This window comes from Hippopotamus amphibius, chromosome 4, assembly GCF_030028045.1.
Source record: "Hippopotamus amphibius kiboko isolate mHipAmp2 chromosome 4, mHipAmp2.hap2, whole genome shotgun sequence".
Lineage (NCBI taxonomy): Eukaryota > Metazoa > Chordata > Mammalia > Artiodactyla > Hippopotamidae > Hippopotamus > Hippopotamus amphibius.
The window spans coordinates 23,416,615-23,444,431 of NC_080189.1; the positions used below are offsets into that span (position 1 = coordinate 23,416,615).

At 40.4% G+C, this 27,817-nt stretch overlaps 1 protein-coding gene across 1 annotated transcript in view; it reads left to right on the forward strand.

Moving 5' to 3' along the window:
- UBE2H (ubiquitin conjugating enzyme E2 H) overlaps positions 1-25,712 on the forward strand; it is a 96,363-nt gene extending 70,651 nt beyond the window's left edge. Inside the window, exons 4-7 of the mRNA XM_057730598.1 lie at positions 1,160-1,199; positions 2,082-2,134; positions 16,040-16,168; positions 21,355-25,712. Of these exons, the coding sequence (XP_057586581.1) occupies positions 1,160-1,199; positions 2,082-2,134; positions 16,040-16,168; positions 21,355-21,479 (347 nt within the window). The 3' untranslated portion in view covers positions 21,480-25,712. The remainder of the gene's footprint in view (positions 1-1,159; positions 1,200-2,081; positions 2,135-16,039; positions 16,169-21,354) is intronic.
- The last annotated feature ends 2,105 nt before the right edge of the window (positions 25,713-27,817 follow it).

The following is a 27,817-nucleotide window of genomic DNA, read 5'->3' on the forward strand; positions in this document are numbered from 1 at the left end:
CATCTTCCTCTCCTCATACATGCTTCCCCTGTCACTTCTTTGGGCACATTGCAGTTATTTATTCATGTCTCTTGTCCCATTGTTCCAGTGACCTCAAGAGTAGTGTACTGTCTTTATTTGGTTTTGTATCCTAAATAAGCACAGTGCCTGACACATAGATGTTGACCAAATATATTCTGAATGAATGAGAGAGCACATGTGAGGTGGGGGGTGGGGGTGAGGGAGGGTGGGGTTGGGACATAGCGATGGTCACTTTAGTAAGGAACTTCAATTTATTGAAAGTAGGGAACGGAATAAGGAAGTCTTAAAAGGAAGTGAGGCGATAAGGATGAGAAAATGACAGCTTTGACAGTGGATGTCTGCTTTAGAAGACTGTCATTTGCTTGTATACAAACTGATTAAATCACTGGTTTTGAGTTAGAAGGTAATTTCTTTTGGGAATTTAAATATCAATATATTTGTTTAAAAGTCTATACATACTTCCTTTTCTAGGAATAAATCAAAAAACTTGAATCCCTGACAGATATAGCCATCTTACAGAATGTTTTTAAACACCTTGCCTAATTTCTTGGTTGCCCCAATTTTAATCAAAACTGGGTTTCCTGGAATGAGTAGACTAAAGTTAAAGGAAATCTTTTGGTCACTGTTCTTACAAAATCCTTTGTGGTTTGGAAGCGGTACTCCTTTAGCATTTCAACAGCTTCATTCATGTTCCGCACACAGTGTAGCACAATGATACCAGTAACTGAGCTTCAGAAGGAGAAGTTCAAATGCAGAACCTCCACATTTAGAGACTGAACAGTAAAACTTCGGGGAGGAAGTCAGCGTAGCGTTCTTAACTTTTTATCATGGCACTAGTTATAAACCGTTTAGTACTATGAATTTTCTTGGCAAGTACCTTCATAGCTCAGAAAATGATTTCCTTTAATGATTATTTTGTATTAGAAGCTGCATTGCTTTCAGAGTTTGCTCTTTTGATTCCCAGGACTGTGCTGTGTTTTAAGTAATTGACACTGTCAGTGTCAGGAGAACAGTCAGTAACCAGAGATCTAAGATTGAAAGTACTGAGTTATCCTAATACCGAAATTGTTTCCCACAGTGAAATACTTGAATTGTCCTCTGGAGACTTTTTGCTGCTAATTAACATCTCTTTTTACAGGATTCATGAATAAAATTTTCCATCCCAACATTGATGAAGCGTAAGTAACTGTTCAAAAATGTTTAAATCTCAGCAGTAACTTCTCTTGATTAGAGTTCATCTCTTATTATAAAAAAGCCTCAATTGTCTGTTTGGATTTTATCAATAGATAGAACTGTAAGAATGGTCGCTTACACTAGAGAATCCAGGAGTACGATATTCTAAACCACTTAGAGTCTGTTATTGGACTACTGGGTTTTTTCTTTTGTCATGAATGGGTCCTTCATTTCCCTTGATATCCAGCTAACATTGGTAATATTCCACATCTCCGTTCTCTTTATAGAGACACAGTCCAGAGATCTGTCTTCAGTGTACAGATTATATTATTTTTAGCCCTTAAAGTATTTCTCTGTTCTTGAGAGTAAAGCAGCTAATGAATCTTAATTATCCCTTTCTTTCCTTCTGATATTTTATTGGTGATATTTAAAATGTGATATCAGTGCCTCCTATTTTGTACTTCCAGTGCTATTTAGAATACACTATTTGGGTTTGTCTGATTTTTTCCTTATCATTAGGTTCAGAGTATGCTCTTAAGGCCAGAAAACCAAAAAGTGAGATTGTGCCTTCCTCAGGGTATCTATCCTGTTGAGGCACACGGGTCTGTCTTCCCTGATTACCAGTGTTAACTCTCATCACCTGGTTAAGGTGTTGTCTGGTTTCTCCATTGTATTGTTACTAGTTTTCCCTTTTCAATTTGTATGGAGACACTTAAGGCTTTGTATATATTCTGCGCCACATCATGTTTTCCCCATTGGGATTCTTTGGGTTTTTTTTTTTTAATGATCTATTAAAAATATTTTTCCTGATGATAAAATTAGTTGCCATATATATGCAACTAACTTTCTAATTTTTAAAAAAATGCCATTCTTTCCATCTGTTTCAGGTCAGGAACTGTGTGCCTAGATGTAATTAATCAAACTTGGACAGCTCTCTATGGTGAGTTTGGCCATGGAATATTTTTTAGAGATATTGAGACACTGCCTAAAAAAATGTTTGGATTTTCTTCTCTGGTTTAAGATGTTTTGTTGGGAATGGGAAGGGATTTTGAAGGCCTGGTGGGAAAGTTTAATAAGTGAAAAAAATATTTTCTCATGTGTACAGACTTTGGTTTAGCTGGGGAAGTTTGAAATAATCTTGTAAGTTTCTGAAATTAAGGTATAGTGATATACAGACAAATACATATGCAGACACATTTGGTGTTATTCTGAAGCACATTGTGTACATGTTTGTCTTTAATGCCTTTTAGTTTTGGAAAGATTCTTAGGAATGTCCCTTTGAAATGAGTTGTTGTATTAAGAGGTTTGGGGATTCATCATCTAAGATCAAAACTTTGTTATGAGGCAAAGAATAACTTATCCTTACCTTCAGTGCTGAAATTGAATGTGATCTCTTACAATGAATTAGCACATAAATTGAGATCACAGAGAGAGATAAGGAATATCAGGCCTTGTATCTTGGTTGGGGAGCTAAAAATATTTCTAAATATGTTTAAAGTTAATTAGGGATACAACAAATCAATGTGTTGGTTCTCCCCACATGTCCAAGTCCTCCAGCTTCACAGACTCTCCCTGTTCTCATGCCCCCACCTCATGAAGCTTCCTGGTAGTCCAGCTGGAAGTAATCTCTGGACATGTCTAAATTTTATAACTTTTTTTGTGGGCTGCTTTTACTTTCTACCTTGTGTTTGTTGTTTGTGCCTACATTTTCTGTGCCTACTGGATTATTTCCTGCCCTAAGGGCTGTCAGGGTACCCGTGTGGTTGTGTTTAAGTCCTGATATTCCTAGCACAGTGCCTCACACCAGTCTGTAAGAATGAGTGGTACAGGCAACAGGCACTTGGTGAGAGGTGCAGAGAGGGAAAGATCACGCCAGGCTGGGGTTAACTAGAGATGGCCTCCCCTTGTTGCAGAGTTGTGAGACCTTTTAGTTGTCTTAAGTTATGTAAGACTCCTTATTCCAGTTGCCACCTGTAAGTCACCTTGTACTAGGATCGTGATGAGAATCACAGAGGTTAGGTCACCGGCAGCAGCACACAGTCAGTGCTTTTTTTTCCTTCTCCTGATTCTTTCGGGAATTATTTCCTCTGCCTGGAATTATCCTCCCTGATTTTGGCACCTTTTCTCATCTCAAACATGCTTTCTTAGAGAAGCCTCCTTTCCTGGCCACTTCTTCTAAAATAACGCCCCTCCATAGCACAGCACCTTCTTTTAAAAACCTTAAAATTTGTTTTCTGTTTATCTTGTCCTATCAGATTGTAAGCTCCACAAGAGCAGGGACTGTGTGTGTGTGTGTTGTGTATGTGTGTATACACATGTACAGATGCTTAAAGCAGTACCTGGTGTACAATATGGCTTCAAATATTTGTTGAATTAATAAGTGAATTAATCATACCCAGTACTGTTTAACGTGAGAGTTTTAGGGGAAATGGCAGCTTATAAGGAGATGAGGCAACAAGAAAGAACATATACTCTGAGGTTGATTAAATGGATTCCTTTTAAGATGGTTTTTTGGTAGACATGTCTCATGGCAGACTGCCTGGAATATCTGATGTAATGAAGTATTTTCTTAAACTGCATTCACATTTTAGAAATGTATATAACTAAATACTGCAAGCTGGTTCCAATTACAATAAAGTAAATTGGACTTTAGTTTAGCTAATTATTTTACTATTGACCAGAAAAGCTTTGTGGAAGAGGTTTGCTCATTCTCAAGTACCTCACATCTCAGAACAGATTTTTTTAAATAACAGTTTTATTGAATTATAACTCACATAAAATACACTCATTTAAAGCATGTAATTTGATAGTTTTTAGTATATTCACAGTTATTTACAACCATTACCACATTTTTATCATAGAATATTTTCATCACCTCAAAAGGAAACCCTGTACCCTTTAGCTGTCATCCCCTCATCTCCCAGCCCCCTCCCCATCCCTAGGCAACAACTAACCTACTTGTTGTTTGTATAGATTTGCCTATTCTGGACATTTCTTATAAATGGAATTATACCATGTGATGTTTTGTGACTGGCTTTTTTACTTCGTATAATGTTTTCAAGATTCATCTATGTTGTAGCATGTATCAGTTACTTCATTCCATTTTATGGCCAAATAATATTCTGCTGTACAGATACCACTTTTATTTGCCAGATGATAGACATTTAGGTTGTTTATGCTTTTTAGCTATTATGAATAATGCCTCTATAAATATTTGTGTATAAGTTTCTATGTGGACATATGTTTTCATTTCTCTTGGGTATGTATCTAGGGGTAGAATTGCTCTGTGATATGGTAACTTTGTTTAACCATTTGAGGAACTATTTTCCAAGGTGGTACCATGTTACATTCCTGCCAGCAGGTGTATGAGGTTCAGAATAGACTTTCAAGCAAAAAGGCCAACATGACTGAGGTTTCATCATATCTACAAAATGTTAGAATATGTTCTTGTATTACCTAGCAAGGCATTTAGTAAGTAACAAGAATTAAGCCACATTGATCAAAGTGAATTTTGATTTCCATATTACATGTGTATGAGTTACCATTAAGTGTCCCATAATACAAGAACATGAACACACTAACAGGTAAGTGCAGGAAACCAGGAAAAAAATGTTTTCAGAGTGTAGTCAAAATTATACTCAGCATGGGAGAATTGTTTTGACATTGCTCTCAAATCCAAATTATTCCTCAAGAAAATTCAAGGTTTTTTTCATGGAAAGATTTAGGAGCAGGTAAATACAATTTATATGAAAGTACTGGTAGAAAGCATTGGTTCAGATGACCTTGAAGTTTCTTTTAGACTTATCTGATCTTGAGATCTAAGCTGAATTTTTATTACAAGCTGCTAAACCCTCTGGCATTGAAGGTTAGTTTCATAATTGGTAAATTTTGAATCACTCAATTTCCTGCTGTGATTCTTGAATTTTAGTTCAAAGGACAAAAAAAAAATCTAATTTTATATGAAACGACTAATAGGAGAAAGTTGGCAAGTTAACACAGATATTCAACTGAAAAGCAAAAGGTTTAGCTTGGTAACCAAAGCTTGTTTCAACACCTCTACTATATAATATGATAAGGAGCAGGGAGTTACTTGTGAAATTTCCTGCAATTAACTTTGCCCCAGGGCATATGCTGTGCAATAGATATACATATTTTTATTATAACAGCAATTCCAAGATGAAGTTTCAGATTTATACTTATCATAAGCTGATGATAAACAATGTTTATGTTTGTAGCAAATTTATTCCTTTGTTCCTACACCACCACCACCCCTCAACCCCACAGTAGAAAATTGATTTCTGGCAGCCCATTTGACTCGTTGCCTCTGTTCTCCTGTTTTCCTTTGCCAAGTGTACATGCAGCTTGTTCATTCAGAAGCTCAAAATTGGTATAATTGTAGTTTAATCACCCAGTAATTTTAAATTTTATATTTAACCTTGCAAGAGAGCATAGTATAGTGGGTAATATGGTTAATTTTGTAAAGATGCTTGTCATCAATATGAAGGTATCTATTGAATTTGAAGTTACTACTGTTACTCTTTGTGACATTAAAAGGAAAGTAGCAGATGCCATCACAAATAGATTCATTTTGGCTTCCTGTATGATAGCATCTTTTTTTTTTTTTTTTTTAACGCATCCTTTCCTGCTCTTCCAGACAGCAATGATAAAAGCTCTGGAAAACTTAAAATTCAGCCATGGGGATCTAGATTTCAGTTTCAAAAACTACTGTAATTTTAAGACTGATGAAAGGAGAGTTCATTAAACCATAGGTAGCTTTCTAAGCTCCCCTTCTGTTTTTCAGTTTTCCTTTTTACTTCAAAATATACTTTATCCATAGTTGTGTTTTCAGCCCGCACTCCTGGAAGCTCAGGTACCTTCACTTAAGTACAGCTTCAGTTTCCCTCCCGCCCTTCTGGGCCATGCATACTTGACCCTCACAAATGTGTTTCTGTCTCCAACTTTCGTTTTACTCATTTCTCGACTGACTTGGTAAATTACTTATTTGTGGATTAAGTTGTGGACGAGTAACGTGAAAGACAATTTTCTTGTAAAATTGGGCAGTTTATAATTTTATTCTCACGTTTAGGGTTGCTAGCCAGTTGACTGGATACTCCTCTTAAATTGCTGGTGAGAAAAATCAACATTTGGGAAATTATTTCCCCTAGAGTCATTTGGGGAGTCAGTAGTAGACAAATGAAGTTGACTACAACAAAAGGAATACTTCAGGGACTTAGAGATTAGAATTAGACAGGACAAACAATGCTGCTTTTACTAGGCATTTAGGAAATTTTTATTTATTTTTTAAAATTTATTAATTATTTTTGGCTGTGTTGGGTCTTCGTTGCTGCACATGGGCTTTCTCTAGTTGTGGCAAACAGGCTACTCTTTGTTGTGGTATGCGGGTTTCTCTTGTTGCAAAGCACAGGCCCTAGAGCACACAGGCTTCAGTAGTTGGCACATGGGCTCGGTGGTTGTGGCTCGCAGGCTCTAGAGCACAGGCTCAGCAGTTGTGGCACATGGGCTTAGTTGCTCCGTGGCATGTGGGATCTTCCCAGACAAGGGATCGAATCCATGTTCCCTGCATTGGCAGGCGGATTCTTAACCACTACGCCACCAGGGAAGTCCTCAGAAAAATTTTAAATCATAAATTTACTTAGTAGTACTATGCTATAACCTAATGATTTTAAGCTGCTAAATGCATTTAAGCCTTTCCATGTTAGAAATACATTGTTATTACATACCTCTTTTCAGTCAGGTAGCCTGTGAATATATCCAAACAATTGAAACTTTGGCTGAGGATAACTGTATCTTAAAATAATGCTTTATGCTGCATCAGTGTTTGCTAGCTATGTTTCTAGACATTTTAGTGTAGTTGCAGAGATAAGAGGTATATTTATCTGTCTGCATGGATGATTGATTGGCCAACAACTGCTGTTTGAACAGGCTTGAAAATTCAGTATTGATCCATCCATGTTGGAATCACAAACATCATCCTGCTTTTGGAACAGCTGGATGTCATTATGAGTCTCCTAGACAGAGGCCAGGTAGAGCGGTTTCTTTCTAGCACTATGGGAGAAATGTCAGCTGTAGTAGATAAAGAAGAAATATGCTGAGTTTTGGATTTGATGGTTTCCACAGTGCTAGCTCCATGATCCAGCTCCTTGTCTGCTTGTAGATATTTAGATTTGGTGTTGGCATGTGACCCAAGAGTTTAATTAGCTATACACAGAAAAAAATGGGTTGAACAGTTTAGCGGAAATTCATTAAAAACACCACGTTCACATTCACTGATGGTCAGCTAGAACCATGGAGTGTGGTCCAGGCTTTGCGGATCATGGGACATGAGCCAGGCTATGGTCCTGAAAGATAGCCACAGCCATGTTCTTCTTCCTTTGGGGCTACAGCTTCGGGGCTCAGTTGTGATTTTAGGGATTTGTTTTCTCTTCATTTGCTTGTGATCACTCTGTCTAGGTAAAGTCTTTCCCCACACGTGGCCACTTATCTTTTAATTGCATGAAGTTATCTTGTTCTTTTCTGATATTAAAGACAAACTAAATTATTGCCTAGTAATTTAAAACTTTAATAATGAGTTTTAGTATGACTGTAAGGATACCCAACTAGCTAATTATACATTAACTCCCCTCATTTCTGGAAGGGTAATAACAAATCCTATTACCATGTTTTAGCTTGCAATCTTTTAAGGAAAGCAGGGTCATACCAGGTTTAAACTAGGATGAATGACCTCTAAAGAACACCTAAGTAAGGTGGGAATTGTTTTGAGATTGACATGGCAACAAGGGGAATGTTTTTTGATGAACAAAAGTCTGTTTTCTTCATTCTGATCTATGTAATAGCATTCATTTCCTTCTGCTGATCTCTACAATTTAAATACATTGTGGGGAGGGAGTTGCAATTAGGCAGTGAATGCAAGATGATTCTCTAAGACGATGGAATGCTTTAAAAAATTCCTTGTTATAAAACTACCTCTGGTTGGTGACCTGGTGATCTGGCGCTTAGCAGGGTGTATCTGGTATTCCTCCAGGTTTTAATTAGTACCCTATGCCTTTGACATTGCTCTTTCCCACAGGATTACCTGTTTTTACTTTGGAATACTTAAAAAAGTGTAATGCTAGCAGTAGTGAGATTAGGTACATCTTTCATGAATATTGCAAAAATTCATGTGTTTACTAATTCTTATTAATTCCTACTGATTGCTCTCTCTCTTTTAAAAGAGGTGTGAGGAGGGAAGAGTTTTGTTTTTTGCATGCATGACCCTCTTCATAAAACTTTATTCTATCTTTAAAAGATCCCCGTGGACTAACATGAGAACACATGTAAATCTAATGAGTTCAGACCCTTTGTATATTTTATCCACACAGAAGGCCCCCTCAGTTAAGTGATTGGATACATTCTTGAATATATCATCTAGGATATTTGTTTGCTGTATATATTATTCCATTAAAGTATGTTAGCATTCAGTAAACTAAATACAGTGTGTCAAGCCTTGTGGCCAGCTGGTTCTGTGTCACAGTACCACAGCCAAGTCTTTGTGGTGGTCTGCTTCAGCCTACCACATGTGTACCCTCAAACAGCTATAGAAATAGGCTTTCCTCGTTGAAGTTAGGTTCATGTGAGTTAGAGAATATTTAATCTCAAGGCCATTTCTTTTTTCAAGTCCCCCTCCCTATCTGAGGGCATTCCTCCTCATTGGCTTTATTAAGGTTTTCCTTTAGGGGATGTCTCACCTTTTAGGGCCCGCTGCTTACTCAGTCTTTCATGCATAAGGACTGCTTGGTTATATGCAGTGCTGATCCTCCAGCTGAAGAGACATAGGTTTCTGGCTTCTTCTCCTTCTGGGGGGTATAATTTCACTGGTTTTAGTATTCAGACTGTAGGCAGAAGAAAATTAAAGTAAAAAACTCAAATTTATCATTAATAGTGTAACTTCTTAAGAGCTGACAAGAGTAGAAAAGTAAAGATCTATTAATTAACCCAAAATTCGTAAATAACCTGAGGAAATCTGGAAATTTTATTTCCCTTTTCAATCGTATAAACTTTGACAACATGTATGATAGTGTGTTTTTATACATATAGTTAGATACCACCCTCCAAAAAAAACAAACAAAAAACTTTGAGTGAATGAAATGGAATTTTATGATTGGTTTTATTTTGAACATATAACTATAAATTCATGACTTGATGAGCAATATGATGAATTAATTATAGTTCCTTATGAGCAAAGTCAATCAGTGGGATTTTGAAAGGTCAGCTGATGATTTTCTATAGCAAATCAAAGATAACATGGTTTTAATTCCCAGGTGATCTCAACCTTTTTAGCCGTTATCTTCAACTGTAATGGCCAAAAGCCATGGAAAGAGGAGGTCACAGAGTCATTGGTTCTGGGCCACTAGCATCTACTCCTTGTGGGTTTCGCCCATTTTTTTCTCTAATTGTGAGCAGGGCTTATCCTTTCTTCCTTTCCTTTTAGCCCTGCTCCCTATTGAATTACAAAGCAGTTAAATACCCTAGGCTAATTCAGTGATTCTCAGCTTGGGAAGCCAGGGGTCCTTCTCCAGGAGGGAGAGGGTCAGTAAAATGTAAGTACTTCTGGAGTACCGAGTTTTGTAGGAAAACGAGAGGAACTTGCTCTTGATGGGAAATGACCTGAGTGATTATTTAAAGGAAATGTTCTCTGATTCCAAAGGCAAGAGTTTGGAGCCTGGAAGGCCATCCGGAGATGGTTGTCCTAACCTAGGTCTAGAAAGATATATTGGGCTTGATGTAGTTACATGCCAGGGGAAGCAGAAGAGGAACAAGAGGCATTTCACTAGGATAAATAGTGAGTCTGGGAATAAAGGAGGAAGGCCTAACCAAGGTCCTTCCAGAAGTTTGGAGCAGTCAGTCTAGGTATTAGGAGAAATGAATAGGTTTTCAGGGAAATAATTTTAGGTATGTTTAAGACCAGAAATGTAAAGGACTGATTAGAAGGATTTGATAGTTGTCAGCAAAGACTTACTTCTTTAAAATTGTGAGATGATGATCAGCAAGCTAAGTGACACCCCCCAGGTGCCACAACAGTTCCGAGGCTGCCCAGAAGGGTCCAAAAGTGGGTGGTGGCCCAATTCCTGGAAATCTCCGCCTCTTCCCCAAATAGCTGGAATACTCCTCCCACTCATTAGCCTATGAAATTACCCACCCCTATAAAAACTGACAACCCCGTACCTTGGGGCTGCTCTAGCTTTCTGAGGTGGCCCACACTCTGTCTGTGGAGTATGTTTCTCTCTAAATAAATCCACTTCTTACCTTTAAAAAAAAATTGTGAGATGATGAGCTTCCCTGGAGTAAGTGTATAAAATACACTCTTTGAATTAATACAAAGACCAAAGAATTCACATTGCCGTGCAAGTGGCTGATGTCTTTCCAAGCAAATTTTTCTATATGTTATTTGTTTGGCTTTAAAAAGAAGGAACCCAGGGCCTCGGGCATCTGGGGGACAAGGAGTAGGGTGAGAAAAGGGGGCACTGGAGAAGGAAGGAGGGCTCTGATGGTTGGTGTTGCCTGGCTGTGACTTTGCTGTACAGTGGTGGTGTTTTCTGAGTCACAGCATTTTGGGTGTTAAATCTGAAAAACAAATGACGATTATGCAAGTTCAGGTCTCTGAGAAGACTGTCTGCTTGGTAATTGTGGTTCCTGGTGTGGCTGACCACGTCAAGCTTTGGCGTCCACAAGGTTTTAACCTGAAGATAGCAGCATGCTTTACAAAAGTTTCCATTTTAATGTTCAAAGGAAATAGAGGAAGAAGAAATAACTTATGGTCACTGATTCATAAACAGCCAAGAATAAAACATGAGATGTGATTCATCCCCTCTTGTGTGTCTTCTCCTTTGAGCCATGTGCCCATCTTTTTGTGAGTCAGCTGAAATAGGGTGGCTTTCCTTTAAGAATTGGTACATTTTTGTGTGTGACTCATTTTAATTATTAATATGTATTCCTTGAGGGATACAGGTAGCTGAAATTTCTTTTGAGAAGATGGCATATTTGTATTAATATTTTAGTCTGGTCCTTTGGTGCAGTTTGAAGCCCATTTTATAGTCATTTTTAGAAATGCGTACTACTTCTTGTAAGGAACTGCAGTATTATACTTCTCTTTTTGCAGATGAAGAAATTGAGATGCAGAGAGGAAGAGACCTGCTTTCCTACCTATAGTTTGGAATACCTCCACCTGGAGGAAGTGATGGTGACAGCAGTGTGCAGAAAAAGAACAATGAAAGGGTCAGGGAGGGCTACTAAATTAGAGCCTCTTCAGCAGCTTAGCTGCCAAGACCTAAACATTTTCTTGAGCTAAAAAACCCAGAAGCACATAGCTCTTCTCATTTGGTCTCTGGGGAGAGGGATATATAGGGTAGGTAGTGCATTTCTGTGCACATATCACACACATGCAGATGCCAGCCAGTCCTAAATCGGAATCCCTGGGGTAGGTATGAGGCCTCGGCATGCATATTTTGAAAAAAATCCATGGGTAATCCTAATGAATAGCCAGGACTTGGACAGGCAGAAGAACCATTGCTCTAGACACAGTGGGGTAAATGCTGCTTGTGATGAGAGATCAGTATGATTTGAGTATTTTTAAAAATTAAGTATGATATAAATCATTAGTGTATGTGCCTAAGCTGAACTGTGAGTGTTGTGATGTTGTTAACATTAATACATAAGATCGGGTTGAAGAATCCGTCCTGGTGGACTGCATTTTGGTAAGTGCCGATTTAGTCCGAGGCAAAAATAAGAGCTGTTTGCTCATCATAAACCATACTCCTCAGGGCTCTTGGGGCTTTCTTTAAAAATTAAGGCATCCAGTAATGGAGCCAGCTGACCGTAATCTCTAGATTGGGTGATCCATGTCTGGCTCTCTCCCTTTCAAAAAGTGAAAGGTCAGTGTTTTTTTTAAGACTTTCGAACTGATAGATGTTTTTTATTATTAACAATTCTAGGGGAAAAAATTTTATTATGATGGATTTTTCCAAAGATGAGTATCTTTATTTCATTCTTGGTTTATGGTCTGTATCTCTTCTGCTGGAATATTTATCTTGAAAAAAGATTTTGTGCACATTTGCATATTTGAGAGATGTTTCTTTGGGGAGGACCCTCTCGGTGGTAGTCACTCTGTTGGCTACTTTCAGGAATACTTCACTGCTTTAAAATGGCTGTGGCCACAACATCCTGGCCTTCAAAAGCTGTCATCTTCATCCAGAACTGGGCTGTGTACTTTTCCTTCTCTGCTCTTCTGTTTTAGAGGCATGACTCAGCACATCTGTAAAATGGATCAAAGTATGTTACTGTAGGAAGACAGTAGACACAGGAAGGAAAAACCAATAATTGAGGGTTCTTTTATTTGTTTGGAACATATACATAGGCAAAGTCACTTACTGGTAGCTTGAAAAACTTAAAAGTAGCGGGGAAGGGTATAAAATCTTTTCCTGGGACACATGAAACACCCAGTTATGAGACATGTCTGCAACATTTCTCAAGTCCTGAAGTGCTTCTGAACTTAAAACCTGCATTTTTTTTTTTTCATGTTTTTTTGTTTGATAGGAACATTCAGCTGTTAATCATTTGGGGGCAGCACCTATAGTGCTGATGTAGCAACAGAGGCCCCCAGTTTACTATGTGCAGGTAATCTGTGATGGCCACGGCCTACTTCCTGTGGTTGGGCTACTTGAAGCACATTGCCTCTGAAATACCTGACAGTTCAGCCAAGAAACTCCTGAACATTCTCTGCTTAGAGGCCATCCTGTTGGCCTTGAACATGCGAGAAAGAACTTTGGGGAGGGGGTGGCCATCTCTGAGGGTATACAGTTTTGATGCAGAGATGTGGGGAAGCTTGTGCCGTCATGGTTGAGACAGTGTTCCTTTTATCCACTAATAGAAGCAGCATAGTGCATAAGCCCAGGTTTGAAACCCAGCCCCTTGGACAAGTTACCTAACCTCTCTGTGCCTCATTTTCCCCGTATGCAAAATGAAGATAGTAATGGTACCTACCTCATTAGCTGTAGTGAAATTAAGAGTATATATGTAAAGTGTTTCCAGGGCCTGGCTTGTAGTAAGGGCTGTGTAAGTGTAAACTCTTGCTGCTATTACTCTTACTGTTACTATTATTAGTGTTACTCTAACTCTTCTCTGCTCTGAGATCATGTTCAATTTGTAAAACTTGGGGTCACACCCCTTGTTTTTTCCTCTTAATTTGCTTAACTTTTAGCATTTTCTACCATTGCCTTGATAACCCACCCACTTAAGGCGAAAGAGGAAAAGAACATTTTTTGAGACTTTTCATGTTTTATTAAATGTTTCAAACATATACAAAAGTAGATAGGACATTTATACACAAATGCTATTTTTAAAGGTAAAAAAAAGTAAAGTGCCATTCGAATTGTGAAAAGTAGAAATTATAAGCCTGTTGCTTTGACATAACCTTTAAAATGTTCTTATGCATCACACTGTGTACACCGTTGTAATTCTAGAGAACATAATATTCTACAGACTTTCTCTACTCAGCATTAGAACGTAAGCATTTTTCTCTGTCCCTTAGCCTTTACAAATAGTTTTCAATGATTTTGTACCATGAATAATTATTGGTTTGTTAAATATGTTGCTTCCTTTAAAAAGAAAAATGTAAGTAAAACAGCAGTGCAAATTCTGCAGCAGATAGTTGGGGTTGTCTTGGAAGATCATTTTTGTTTTGTTTTTTTGATTAAAGATGTCAGCATTTGTTTCCTGGTACGTGGGAATTTTACTGTAATGTGGTTCTTTAGAAAGTTAGCCTTATCAGTAATGCCAAATCGCTAACTAGGGGTTGAAGGTTTACCTGCTCTGTGTCAGTGTCTGGTACATGAGAATAGGACTGTGTTGGCTGTCATGGGACTCTCCATACATCACTCTCTAGACCTGAGTTATCCAATATGGGATCTGCTAACCACATGTAGTTATTTAAATTAAGTAGAAGTAAATAAAATGAAAGATTTCATCCTCATAGTCAAACCAGCTATATTTCATGTGCTCAGTAGCCGCATGTGGCTAGTGGCTACCATATTGGTAGCAGATACAGAACATTATCATCATTGCAGAAAGTTCTATTGAATAGTGCAGCCAGCTCTAGGTTCTTTTTTGACTGCTCAGTTTTTTAACCTTATAGTGACATGAATAATCTGCTTCTTGTAGGATTTTCTAGAGCAGAGGTCAGCAAATGTTGGCTGCCTGATTTTGTATATAAAGCTTTATTGGAACACAGCCACACCCATTTGTTTACCTATTATCTATGGCTGCTTTTGTGCTACAGTGGCAGGGCTGAGTGCTGAGTAGCTGTGGCAGACCAAATGTGGCCCCCCAAGGCTAAATTAGTATTTACTCTGGCCCTTTACGAAAAGGTTTGCTGACCCCTTTTATCTAGACCAGGGTTTCTCAACCTCAGCACTATTGACATTTTGGTCCCAGAGAATTCTTTGCTGTGAAGGGCTGTCCTGTGCACTGTATTGCAGGATGTTTAGCAGCATTCCTGTCCTTGCCCACCAGATGCTAGTGGCACCCCTCCCCCTCCCCCCACCCAGCCGTGGCAACCCAGAATTTCTCTACACACTGCCAAGTGGCCACTGGGGAGCAAAATCACCTGTCGCTGAGAGTCACCAATCTAAAGTGACACGGCTTGACAAAACGTTCACTTATATACTGCATGAGAGTGCTCACTCTGAAACAAAATCCATTAAAAGAGCAAGATAGAGGGGGTGGGGGACGCGAGGAGGGGGGAGTCAAGGAAGGGAGGGAATATGGGAATATGTGTATAAAATCAGATGATTGAACTTGGTGTACCCCCCCCAAAAAAATAATAAATAAATAAATAAAATTTAAAAAAGCAGGATAAATTGAAGAGTAGTTTTATGCTACTATATTTTAGCATTCCCTCTTGAAACAGAAATGTTTTTTATAAAACATTATAAGTAAGTAGAGTGGGCAGAGAGATGGAAGCGCTAAGGTTCCACAGTTCACTCTCTGCTAACTGAGCAGCAGATAGAATGGAAGTTAGAGCATCTCTGAAGTTATGTGGATGTGCAGTTTATTTTACAGCTTTTCAAGGCCTACTTCCTTTATGAAACACTAGGTAACTCCAGGTTTTTTGTTGTTTTTGCTGCGTATGTAGATGTCATCTGTGTATACCAAGCACCTTGTGCTGAATCTGGCAAGAAGGGAGTTAATTTTATTAAAATGATTATTAATAAAAGCAGTAAATTAGTACTTATCTGTCTTCTGATTGTTTATGATGTTAAGTTCCTACCCTCATTACCCAGAATAATTGAAAAACTGGTTATATTTACCTCCATTAGAAGTAAGGAGAATTGAATTAAATGTGAAGGCCTGTAAAACTGTGTTTAAAATCTGGTGCTTGAATACTTTTCAGAGTGGGGATTGTCAAAGCTGTAGAATATGGCGATGTTAAGAAATTAACTGCTCACTTTGTAAGCATGGAGAGTGCTATACAGTATTGGGGTACAAGTTTTAATAAACCATGTAGTATTTCTAAATTCTCAGTTTACAGAGTGGAGAGAATTAGAATTGGGACAATTGCCTGTCAAAGAGAATATCCAGTGTACCTTTATCTGGTTCCTCAAATTAAATGTAAAAGTTGCTGTTGAAAGAAATATGTAATATACAAGTCACATATAATGGACCACTGTTTTATGAAAAAATATCCATATAGTTAAATATGTTGGAAGGTAAGAAGTTTTGACTATTGAATTCAAGTGAATTTTAGGTGGACTTGCTTGTTCCATGCATGACATATTTCTTGTTTGTTTTTCAGATCTTACCAATATATTTGAGTCCTTCCTCCCCCAGTTGTTGGCCTATCCCAACCCCATAGATCCTCTCAATGGTGACGCTGCAGCTATGTACCTCCATCGACCGGAAGAATACAAGCAGAAAATTAAAGGTAAAGCAGATAGCTTAGCCTGGAGACAGAAGAACTTAAGTCTGTTAGGTTTTGATCATTAAAAGCCCTTCTTAGTTACTTGTAATTTTTCTCAGGCCTAAAAAGAGACAGCTATGGGCTGGAGCAGAGCTCACTAGCCTCTGTAGGTTCAAGGGTCAGAGACACCTTTAGAAAGCTGGAGGTTTCAAAAAAGAAAAGATGAGGACGTGGGAGCCTTACTAGTTGGGTGGTTGTAGACGTAGCCCTGCCAGAAATGCCTGTGATACCCCTATGTGAAAGGACCTTTGCCTGCATTTGCTTCCTCTTGTCTTGTAAAATTAGAAAACTGGACTTGAGAGTAAAGTATTAATTGAAGGGCATAATCTCACATTGCTGGCCCTTCAGGACAGCAGTCAACTTTGGGAGTTGGGAAATAATTACCAAATTCATCATTAGACTTTGTTTTATTATATCATTTTACCTGTTGAATAAAAATTACCCAGCTGGCTTCTTTTCTTGGTCCCACACTGATTTGTTTGCATTTTGGGAAGTTTACATCTAATGCACATTTCTCTTCTACTGCAGATACCTGGCCCCAGTGCCCTGGTGCTATGGATTTTTCTATTAAAACTTAAAATGTGCTATTAAAGTTTAGAAATGTGCAAATGGTAGTAGCACTAGTTAATTCATCCTTTAAGATTTAGAATCCTGTTTTCCCATTCTTAGTTTACATGCTAATGGGACACAAATTTCATTAAAATGAAAATGTGGTTGTGAAAGAGCAGCTAAAGCGACATACAGGGTTACCGGCATTCATCACATTGTCCTTTTACCTCTGTGTATGTTTGAGAACTTTCATAGTGAAAGTCTAGATACATAAAGTTCTACCGGAAAGGAGAGGATTTCAAAGTCCATGAAAATAGACCTGTTCTTCTTAACAAATGACAGGCATTGGTATTTACCCATTTTTTAGCTTGACTTGTTCATCTGCATAGCAGCTCAGAATATGAGCTTCTGCAAAGTGTACGGCCTCTCTGAGTACATTTGCAGGAGATGGCAGCAGAAATAATTTATGAGAGCCCAGAATGCATAGGCCTTCACTCTTCAATATGAAAGTACGAGACTGATGGGAGCATCTGGGGCTATTTGTGAAATGGTAGTTTTCTTTGTCTTCTCATTCTCCCCTGGTCTCTTAGGGTATTGTTTGGTACTTTTTGTTGAGATAAAGTAAAAATAAATCTATTCTAATTAACTTACTTAGGTCTCAGGTGCTTTGCAAATTAATATCTAATTTATGCAGCCAGAATATTGATCTACCCAAAGAAACATATATTTCAAGAAAACATGTATTTCATTTTCAACCAGATAAAATTCTGTTATGAGACTGTATTATTTTGACATAAGAATCACTTAGCAGTGTCTGCAGCCCACAGATATCTCTGTACAGAGCATATATCTATAGTTCTTGTATTCATTATGCCTCTCTATTTAACACTATTCCTGTTTTAGTACATTTCTGCTGTAGTCCCAATTATGAAAGGAACCTAACCTATGTTTTTATCTTCAAACAGCAAGCTCTAGCTTAGGGGGCTCTAAATTTCCGGAACATTAGTGTTGGCTGTCACTTTGTCTTCCTTAGTAATCTGAGAGGGTCATGACTATCAGACCTGAGCTCACCCCAGCTTCCTACTGTACCTTTATATATATCCCCCCTAATCTTTTCTCTGTTGCCTCCTGTAGGAAATAAGAGATCGTATCTTATTTCTCAGACCCAGTACCCCCACAAGCATGATCTTCTTCTCCAGTTTATCCCCTTCCTCCTAGCACTGTTGATCTTCCTCCTCCTGGTTCCCCACCATGCCAGACCATCAGAGGTATCCCCATGTCAGAAGCCTTTATCTGCTCCTTTGGACTCCTTTAGGAGTCCTGCTGTTTATTTCCCTTAATTTTCAAACTTCTTGCTTCCTTGCCTTAAACTCCTGGGGTCTAGTTTGTGTCCCCTCCTCCACTGAATCTGTGACCTCCTCTCTTCTTAATTATTTGGGTTTTTTTCTCATGACTCATTTTCCCCTCTGCAGCTTTGGTATTTTACCCCTTATCTTTCTGAAGACTTTTCTTGTTCCATTCCTGATCATTCTCATAAGATTTCGGTCCCTCTCTTCCTCCCCTACCCATTAGGGAGCTAATTCACCCCTTACAGCTTTAGATAATCCCTTCCAGGTAGATGATTTCCACGCCTGACATCACAGGTCAGTGTATGTAACCTTTCTCACCGGGAACATGATTCATATTTAGTTGCTGCTGTTTTATCTTATAAATATTGGACTGTCCGTAGGATGGGTCACCATTGGAGCTGGCTAAAGATATATCACTTCACTGCTCGAAAACCTTCCCTGAGTGTTATCTTAGCCTGCCATTCAGGGCTCTCTGTTACTGTGTGTGATCTACATCTTTGCCTTTATTCCTCTAAATGTATCAGTATGTGACATACAAATTGGATGAGTTTCAGATACCCAACTGTAAAGTCAGGGAGACTTTTCACCATACAGAAAAACACAGTAACTTAACTATGTACCCACTTTCCAACTTTAGCAAAACCTGTACATATTTTGCCTTATTTGCTTCAGATTTTTTTTAAATAAATTTGCTCATTTATTTATTTATTTATTGGCTGTGTTGGGTCTTCATTGCTGCATGGAGGCTTTCTCTAGTTGCGGTGAGCAGGGGCTACTCTTTGTTGCATTGTGCAGGCTTTTCATTTCAGTGGCTTCTCTTGTTGCGGAGCACAGGCTCTAGGAGCACCGGCTTCAGTAGTTGTGACATGCGGGCTCAATAGTTGTGGCTTGTGGGCTCTAGAGCGCTGGCTCAGTAGTTGTGGCACACAGGCTTAGTTGCTCTGGGGCATGTGGGATCTCCCCCGACCAGGGTTCAAACCCGTGTCCCCTGTATTGGCAGGTGGATTCTTAATCACTGTGCCACCAGGGAAGTCCCACTTGAGATTTTTTAAAAGAAAGAAAACAAATGTAGTTCTCTCTTAATTAACATCCCAGCCACTTCCTTCCCCCCTGTGCTTTTGGCAAGGCTGTCTATGCCTTTCCCTTGGAGTGGCATCTCCTTTGCTGCAGCTGCCAGAGCTGCTTCAAGGATCAGTGCAGATACTGACTTCCTGGCTCTCAGGAGCCACAGTCCCTTCCTCCTGCTTCCCACTGATGACACTTAACCCCCAACTGCTCTTATCTTTATCTGTGTTCCCTGCTCATTAGTAACCTTGCTTTTCATTTTTCTGTCTCCTGAAAGGCCTTGTCCCAGTAAGCACTTAATACACATTGGTCTCCTTGAATGTATTGAAGAAGGCTGATAGAGTCAAATAACAGTGTCCAAGAGCAATGTCAAAGTGCAGCAACTTCTTTCTACAAAGGAAGAAACAAAGTAGCCAACCCATTAGAGAGTAAAAATAAAATTCCTAAGACTTTACTAAACATTTCTCTCACTCTAAAAATAATTAAGACAAGTTCCTACCTAACCAGGGACTTTTGAAATCTCATTATCTCAGCATAAAATTTTGCTGTAACGAATCTGTAGGGGTGTAAGTCAGAAGCCTGCAAACTTTTTCTGTAAAGGCCCAGATTTGGCCACATATGGTCTCTGTCACATACTCTTCTTTTTCTTTTTTCTCACCCCCCCCCCCCCACTTTTTTTTTTATTTTAACAACCCTTTGAAAATATAAAAAATATTCTTAGCTGGCCCTGCACTGAATCATTCAGACTTGGCCCATTTACCTTCTCTTCTAATCCCTGCAACTCCATAGAAGGAAAAACAAAGCATAAGGACATGAGGATGTGTTTTTCTGGATAGGATTCTGTCCTATCTTTTCATATTGTGTGTAGGCTATTTACTTGAAAACCATCTGCACCTAGAGCTTTTAGGAAAAAGTGTTTAATTGTTTATTCAGCAGTTCTTAATATTTTTTTTTCAGCTAGCAAATTCCGTGTAGGCTATAGCATCATAAATCTTCAGGTAAATAAATTAACAGGTGGTAAAGTCACTCAGGCTAGCTGTATCTCCAGATAGCAGCTCATTCCTGAGCAGATTGAGAGACTGTTTTCACCAGCTACTTCAAAAACCTGACAGGCAGGATCCATTTAGAGTAAAATCTATTTCTAAAATAATAGATTTGGACTGACTGTAATTACATAACTGCAAATCTAAAAATGATGGGGGATTTCCTTATAAATTACTATGGAATCATAACTAGTCCTATTCTATCTGGGGGGCTGAATAGTTTTATTAACATAGAAAGTAAGGGGCTTCCTAGGTGGCGCAGTGGTTAAGAATCCGTGTGCCAGTGCAGGGGACACGGGTTGGATCCCTGCTCCAGGAAGATCCCACATGCTGCGGAGCACCTAAGCCTGTGCGCCACAACTGTTGAGCCTGTGCTTTAGAGCCCGTGAGCCACAACTGTTGAGCCCATGTGCTGCAACTACTGAAGCCCACGCGCCTAGAGCTCCTGCTCCGCGACAAGAGAAGCCATGGCAATGAGGAGCCTACGCACCACAACGAAGAATAGCCCCCACTCACCGCAACTAAAGAAAGCCCGTGCACAGCAGAAAAGACCCAACACAGCCAATAAAATAAATAAGTTAATTAATTAATTAATTAATTAATTAAAAAAAACATAGAAAGTAAGAAGAAAGTGTGAGGTTTGCATTTCCCTGGTCCATCAAGTTTGGAGGAGTGCAGCCATCTCAGTACACAACAAGGAGAGGGTGCGAGCGCCCTGGCTGGAGACTGGGGCCTGGTTAACTCCAGACATCGTCCTCCTGGATGTTTGCTGGCTGTCCTGAGCCTTGCAGGCAAGGCCCGGGGTGGGTTGCTGCCTTGTACGCATCCACCTGGGAAGTAATGGCCCAAGGGAGATCTAGGATGATGGTGCAGTGTATCTGTTCCCCTGCAAATCAGGTTGTTCAGCTTTGCGTCTCTCACTAAGGGGCAAAATGCATAAACTCCAAAGACACCTCCCTGTGTGATTTCCCCCTTAGCTTTAGTGACTGTAATAACTGTCATCTTTGTCATTGTCTGTTCCTCGTGCCCCTACCACATAGGGAAGGCTTGAACCTCCTTGGGACTTGCCAGCTTTGGGGCCGCTGAAGCACTTGCCTGCCTACTCACTACCCTTGTGTTTTCTTTATGCCCACCCCCTGTGCAGAGTACATCCAGAAATATGCAACGGAGGAGGCACTGAAAGAGCAGGAAGAGGGCACCGGAGACAGCTCATCGGAGAGTTCTATGTCTGACTTTTCGGAAGATGAGGCCCAGGATATGGAGTTGTAGTAGAAAAAGCACCTGCTTTTCAGAAAGACTATTATTTCCTAACCATGAGAAGCAGACTATAATATTCATATTTAAACAAAGCAATTTTTTTTATTACTAAACAAGGTTTTTATGAATAATAGCATTGATATATATATATTATATATCACCCTTTAGATCTTGATTTCTTGGTCATTTCTCAACCTGAGGTGCATAGCATATTCCCACATTCCATTTTGGTAGCAATATGCAGTCCGAATGCATGCATTCATAAGTCCATTTGGCCAAGTCAGCCTGTGTGCTACTGAACTGTCAAAAGAAATAGCCGCTCTGATAGATAGACATGAGTAAAAATAACAGGAAAAAGTTGCTTCTTTTATTGATGGTTCCAAAGAAAAACCAAACCAACCAGCTCTTGGATGTGAAGATAGAATAGTGCTTTTTCAAAATGGAAAGGAAAAAATTGGGGAGGAAAAGCCTGCTGTAGGAGCATTTAGAGCCAGCCACGTCCGAATCAGAGCTGCTCCTTCCTGCACATCCTAGGTGGCCCCGTTTCTGTGGAGTAACAGTATAAAACAGGGAGCTAATTGGAGTATTGAAACTTAAGACCATTTTTTTGACTTGGATTTTAAGTACATTTTTATATGTAGATTCCTGCCCTTCTCACTACCAAGGCCCTGCAGCCACAAGTGTTTTGCTTTGGAGAACCTTTTGGAAATGTTTTCTGAATCTGATTCTTTTTCTTGGGGGTAGAACTTACAATCCAGACCTTTTTTGAGGGGACAGGACAGGAGGAGAAAAGTGACTGGGAAGATGTTTCCTCTCATCCAACACGTGCAGTCACATTCTCATCCTATTGTTGGCCACTGTGAGACTGCTACCCTGGACTAAGAGCTTTAAATTTGAGGGTGGTTGTGGATTGGGGGGGAGGGGTTTTTTCTGTTGTTGGTTTTTGGTTTGTTTTTTTGGTGTGTGTGTGTGTGTGTGTGCGCGCGCTCGTGCGCATGTATTGTGCTTAGGTTGCAAATTTAATCTTCACCTACCAAGAGATGGCCTCCTTGGACAGCCGCTCAGTGGACCATTAGACTCGGGAAGAAGACCCTTCTGGTGGCTGTGACTCCTGGGTACTCTCATTCGTGTTTTGATTTTGTATTCCTTTCTGCTGCTGCTCTTGGCAGCAGCCTGGTCATCGTCTGCTTGTGGGAGTGGGAAATGGGTATTTTAGACCCAACACACATTCTAAATTTAAAATGAGTAATAATTGGAACAAATAAAGATTCTTGTACCCAAAGTGACTACGTGGGAAAAACAAACAGCTTTTTTTTTTTCTTTTTTTTCAGAGACTGAATAGGAGGAAAGGATTCAGAAATATGTAGAAAAGGTTTTGAAGGAAGAGAATTTTCTCTCCTGTATGTGTTAAGAGGAAATCAGACAGTTTAAATACCTGCTAATGACATGTTTCCTCAGCTAACCATATGTCCAGGCTGCTGGCAGAGTTTCAGATCTGAGTGTTGCCTGCTGAATTTGGAGAACTTCAGACAGTAGCTCTGTGAGGGGTTTTTTTTGGGGGGGGGGGGGGGGGTTGCCACAACCAGTAGGACAATAGCAGAATCAGCCAATCCTAAAATTTTCTAAAGATGATTTTTGAATGTCTCACTGGGATAATTTAATCTTTCTTTCAGTGTGTTTTTAGTTTATAAGTGCTATATTCCACAAGATTTGAGTCAGTGAGGTTGGAAGATACCCTATCTTTTTTATTCAAAAAGCACAATCAGTCTTTTCTTTGAAAATCTATATAAAGTACAACTTGCTTTTAGCATGATTATTTTCCTAAATAAAAAGCAAAGAATTTACTTATTTTATGTTAATTACGGGCATGAAGCAAAAGGTTTTCTTTAAAAAAAAGTGCAGTTATGTAGGGCTGTGGTTAGTGAACCGTACTGAGTTATCTATCTAGCATTTGTGGCTTGTTGGAAGGGTAGTATTAACTATTTAACATGTAATGGTGTACTTTAACTCTTACCTAGCATGTTGTCTTCTCATTACTTTGGGGGAGGGAGGGTCTCTGCTGGCACTGTCTGACTTGCTTACCTGCTGAATAAGCAGTTTGCTTGTGCTATAACCGTTATTTGTAGGTGCAACTTAGGGTAGGCTTAAAGTGCTGGGTGGTGATTTGAGTTCAAACAATAAAAAACTGTATTTTTCCAATATTGTATAAACAATAGTGTTCTAATTATCTTTCAAAAAAAAAGTCCAGATAATAATTGCTTTTAATCTTGTCAAAAAACAAAACCAAAAAAAAAAAAAAAAAAATAGTAGAACCAAGTTTAGAGAAGGTGTGTGAGCAGTGCCACAGTGCCACAGCTCTGCTCCCCAACTAAATCCATGTTTCTCTAACAAAAAGACATCAGCTTGCCTGCGATTGAGAACTCCAGCACTAGGAATCTGGTGATGCAGAATTTCCAAATGAAGATTTGTTGGAGGTTGCAGGGGTTAAGAAGCAGATCTGAGTGTGGCTGCAGTGTGTATGCACGTGTGTGTGTGTGTGCCCATCCAAGTCTGTGTGATGAAGGTGTAATTAGGCTTCTCTGTTAGCACTGGAAGCTCCTGGAATTGCTGCCCAGATCACGCTGTACCCTCTCATTCTGTGCAAGTCTGTTGTTTCTGGGCACTAACCTTGATCCCATGCATGTTTTTTGGCTCTGTGTGGAGCTTTTCCTCTCCACTGGGAAATTGACTTTTGATTACTTGAACAGAATCTCTTCTACACTAACTTTTTGTCCTTTCCCTGTGCCTGGGAGAGGTAGGAGTAGGAGAGGAAGCTGGAAGAGGGTCTGGCTGTGACTCTGAGGACTCTGGGGCCCCCACTAATAGATGGTAGAGTGAGTCTAGAGCAGGGGGAGATATGACACCAAAAGCTTTAACACGTTGTCCCAGCATAACACTCAGAGAAGCATCCAGAGCCCCTCAGAAAGGCTGCACATTATTTCTTTCAAAGGTGGTGGTGGTAGGTCAGAGCTGCTTCTGGCAGTTTCCCTTCCCTTCTTTAGTACCCATCGTTTTTGAAATCCTACCTTGTGGTTTTACCAGCGCAAGCCATTCTTTGCCCCTGTTCAAATGACTGAGCTCCAGCTCTCGCCAAACACCAACAAGCAAGGTGGCTGCACCACAGCAGCATGTAATCCTCTGCCTTCCAGCCACCCCAGCACCAGGGCCTTGTGGGTTGCGATTTATGGTAGCCAACCTAGACACTGGCATTTTTGCTCTTTTGTCAATCGCATTGCCATCCTTGAGGTTACTGTGCAGTTTCAACCAGCGTTTTATACTAGTGAGATAATTATCAGAAGTTGCCATATCTCTCTCCAGTACCTAATGCTTTTCTTCCACTCCAAAAGCTGTTCTAATTGCCAACTGGCTGATCTAAGCTCCAGAAGAGTGTCTCCCCTCGAAGGAATTTTTTCCCTCACAAGGCTCCCTGAAGCCCTAGTTGGCCTTAGCCTGACACTTGCTTTTTATTAGGCCTCCTATTGGGATGGCTGAGAATCACGAAAGACAGATCCTCTGCTAGCCTCCGTGGTGAAGCTGTCAGACACCAACTTTCTGGAAACTAGTATTTGATTTTAAATGGCATGTGACCCTTCGGTGTTCTAGGGACTCGATTAGAAAAGTGAAAGCCATTAACAGAAGTTAGTAAGAATTGTATTCATCTCACCAACTGCCTGACTGGCTTCACAGCCTTGTTGACTGAAATCAAATCATTTCTGATTGGGCTCAAAGACCTGCATTTCTTTGGACTTCTGAATCCATGTTCACATATTCTCTGGCCACTGAACACCTCGGCGATTCCACTAGGGACTGAATGGAGTGGAGGCCCCCTGAGGAAGGGGAGTAAGCCCTCAGGTGTGCAGGTTCTCCACTCACCTGAGGAAGGGCCAGGACTCTTAATTCAGCAAATATTCGTCTTGGCCTGTGGGCTTGGGAAGAAATGGCCGTTATTTACTGATTGTATCTGGTACCTATTGTGTGATACTTGAAGAGATAAAAGGGACTTACCAGCCCTTAATTGAAATCTAAGCTTTTTATCACTCATTTTTTCTTTGCCCCCTCTCCTCCCCTCCACCTTTTTCCTTGCATTGTGATGATCTAGTGGGCACTTCTGTCAACAGGACAAATGCCTCCTCTGACTATAACCTCTTAATAGTTGTGTATAATGAAAACTGTAAACTTTTTTAAATAAAATGTGTATATACCTTGGCGAATGGCTGGACCTTGATCAATAAGATAACAGCCCCCATGACTACTAAGCCTGATTTTTAAAAACACCCTCCCTGTTCATCTGGCTCCTCTGAGCAGCAGTTGTTGGCTTGCCTTTTTTTTTTTTTTTTTTAATTGAGACTCTCTTACAAGGCAGGTGACTGGGTTAGTTTGGGAAGGGAGTGTCGTGTGTAGGCAGTAGTAACTGAGAGGGCCTGCCAACAGAGCCCTACCCCCATACCTGAAGTGGCAGCTGACTGCTGGCTATAAACAGGGCTGGCTCTGAGCCTTCTCTACCAGAGCCTTGAAAAGCCATCTGTTCTGGAAGTTCTCTAGCCCAGAGGACCCCGCCTACCCCCATGTGGATCAGTAGGTATGGCTCCTGTGTTGCTGTTCAGTCCAAACCTTCAGACCCTGTTAACGACTGCTGAGCAAAGGGTACCTGCTTGGCCTGGAGTTCACAGACAGTACAGCTTCCTGCTGGAGCTGATCTGCCTCAACAGGGAAGGGAGAAGCAGTGGGTGTTGCATCAGAAGCGGATCACTGGATTAGCCCAACATTGCAATTCCTTTCTAAAGCGTATGTCCACGTTGGCCACCAGGTGGCGATGTTGCATCATTAGTCTTATTTACTTGTGCTGGATTTAGAAGACCCTTTGGACAAAGGGAAAAGTTGTCCTTTGGGCACATGTCCTCATTCCCCCAACTCTCTTTCACAGTTTTCTTCTCCTTATTCATTTCCCCGACACTCCTTTTTTCCCCTCACTGCATCCCAATGTATTCAGCTGTAGGCACGACTTTGTATCCATCGGAGGAGGCGGGTAAGGCCACCTAGGAACACTGCTCTGGTGCCAATAGACATCTCAAGCGCCCCTGGCTGCCTCCAGTGCTCAAAAACAAAACATTCAACAGAAGGCTTTGGTTTTGGTTCTCACTAACTCCTCAGCCAGGGTCATAGTGGACCAAAGGACGGGACCAGTGCCGTGAGTCCTGGTTCCGTCTCTTCTGTTAATCAGCTGTGCGGCCTTGAGCTCTGTGGGCCTCCGGTTCATCTGTCACACAAGGTCCCTAAACTAGTAGTTTCTGACTGACACTTAGTAACTCAGAACTCCATCCAGGCTCTGAAATGAAACCATATCATAGGAGTTGGTATCCTGAGAGAGGATATATCAACCTGAAAAACACCAAGGTTTCAAGACCAGAGGTTAGAGTTTTTGGACCCAAAGACCTTTGGGAGTTTAAAGCACCCATTTTCCAGCTAAAAGAATTAGATCTATGGGTCATGTGAACAGTCATCCTATTGCTCTCATGGAGGCAGCTGCTTTTAAAAACCCCATGAGGAGTCTCAGGGCACCCAGTGGGGCTTGGATCCCCCACCCACCTGTAATCTCTCCCTACATCACTCTTACCTCTCAGCCTCAGTCCAGCTGCTTCCTGAGTGGCAGGTGGCTCTCCGCTGCCTGCCTGAGGCACTGCCCCTTTCCTGAGAAACAGGGATGCAGGGTTTCCGAAGCATGTTGTCCTGGAACACAAAGTTGTGGGCTCAGAGCCCCAGAACTTTTACTCATTTTAAACTCTTTATCTCCGAAGGCTGCTCTCTACCCCAGGGAATAAATTTCTGTGACAGTGGGCCCTGGTGTTTTCTGCTCCCTACCTAGAATCAGGGCAAAGAGGATTCATCTGGCTCTCACGATCCTTGGACATGCAGAAGCCTGGGAGCCCCCTGACATATTGAACAGCCTTGCTTATGAGGAGCCCACAGGCTTCTCAGGGACTCAGATGCCCAAATGAGCCTGAGACAGTCTCCCTTGGGCCAGTCCTCTCCAGTGCCTCATATTGTAGAGTTTGTGCACCCAGAACTTCTCAGAACTGCAGAGTTACCCTTACGAGGGATTTAATATTAGAAAGTAAAAGACACAGGAGCGTTTCCCCTCTCACTTTGTGTGTGTGTGTGGAGGGGGGGGGGGTTGTAGAAGCATATATGTCTATAATAAAGGATGTTTAAGTTTGAAGAAGGGCCGGGGCACTTCTGTGGACCTGGGCTCCTCAGAGCTTTGGGGGGCTCAAACTTGGCTTCTGGTGTCAAATGACTGGAGTGGCAGGAAG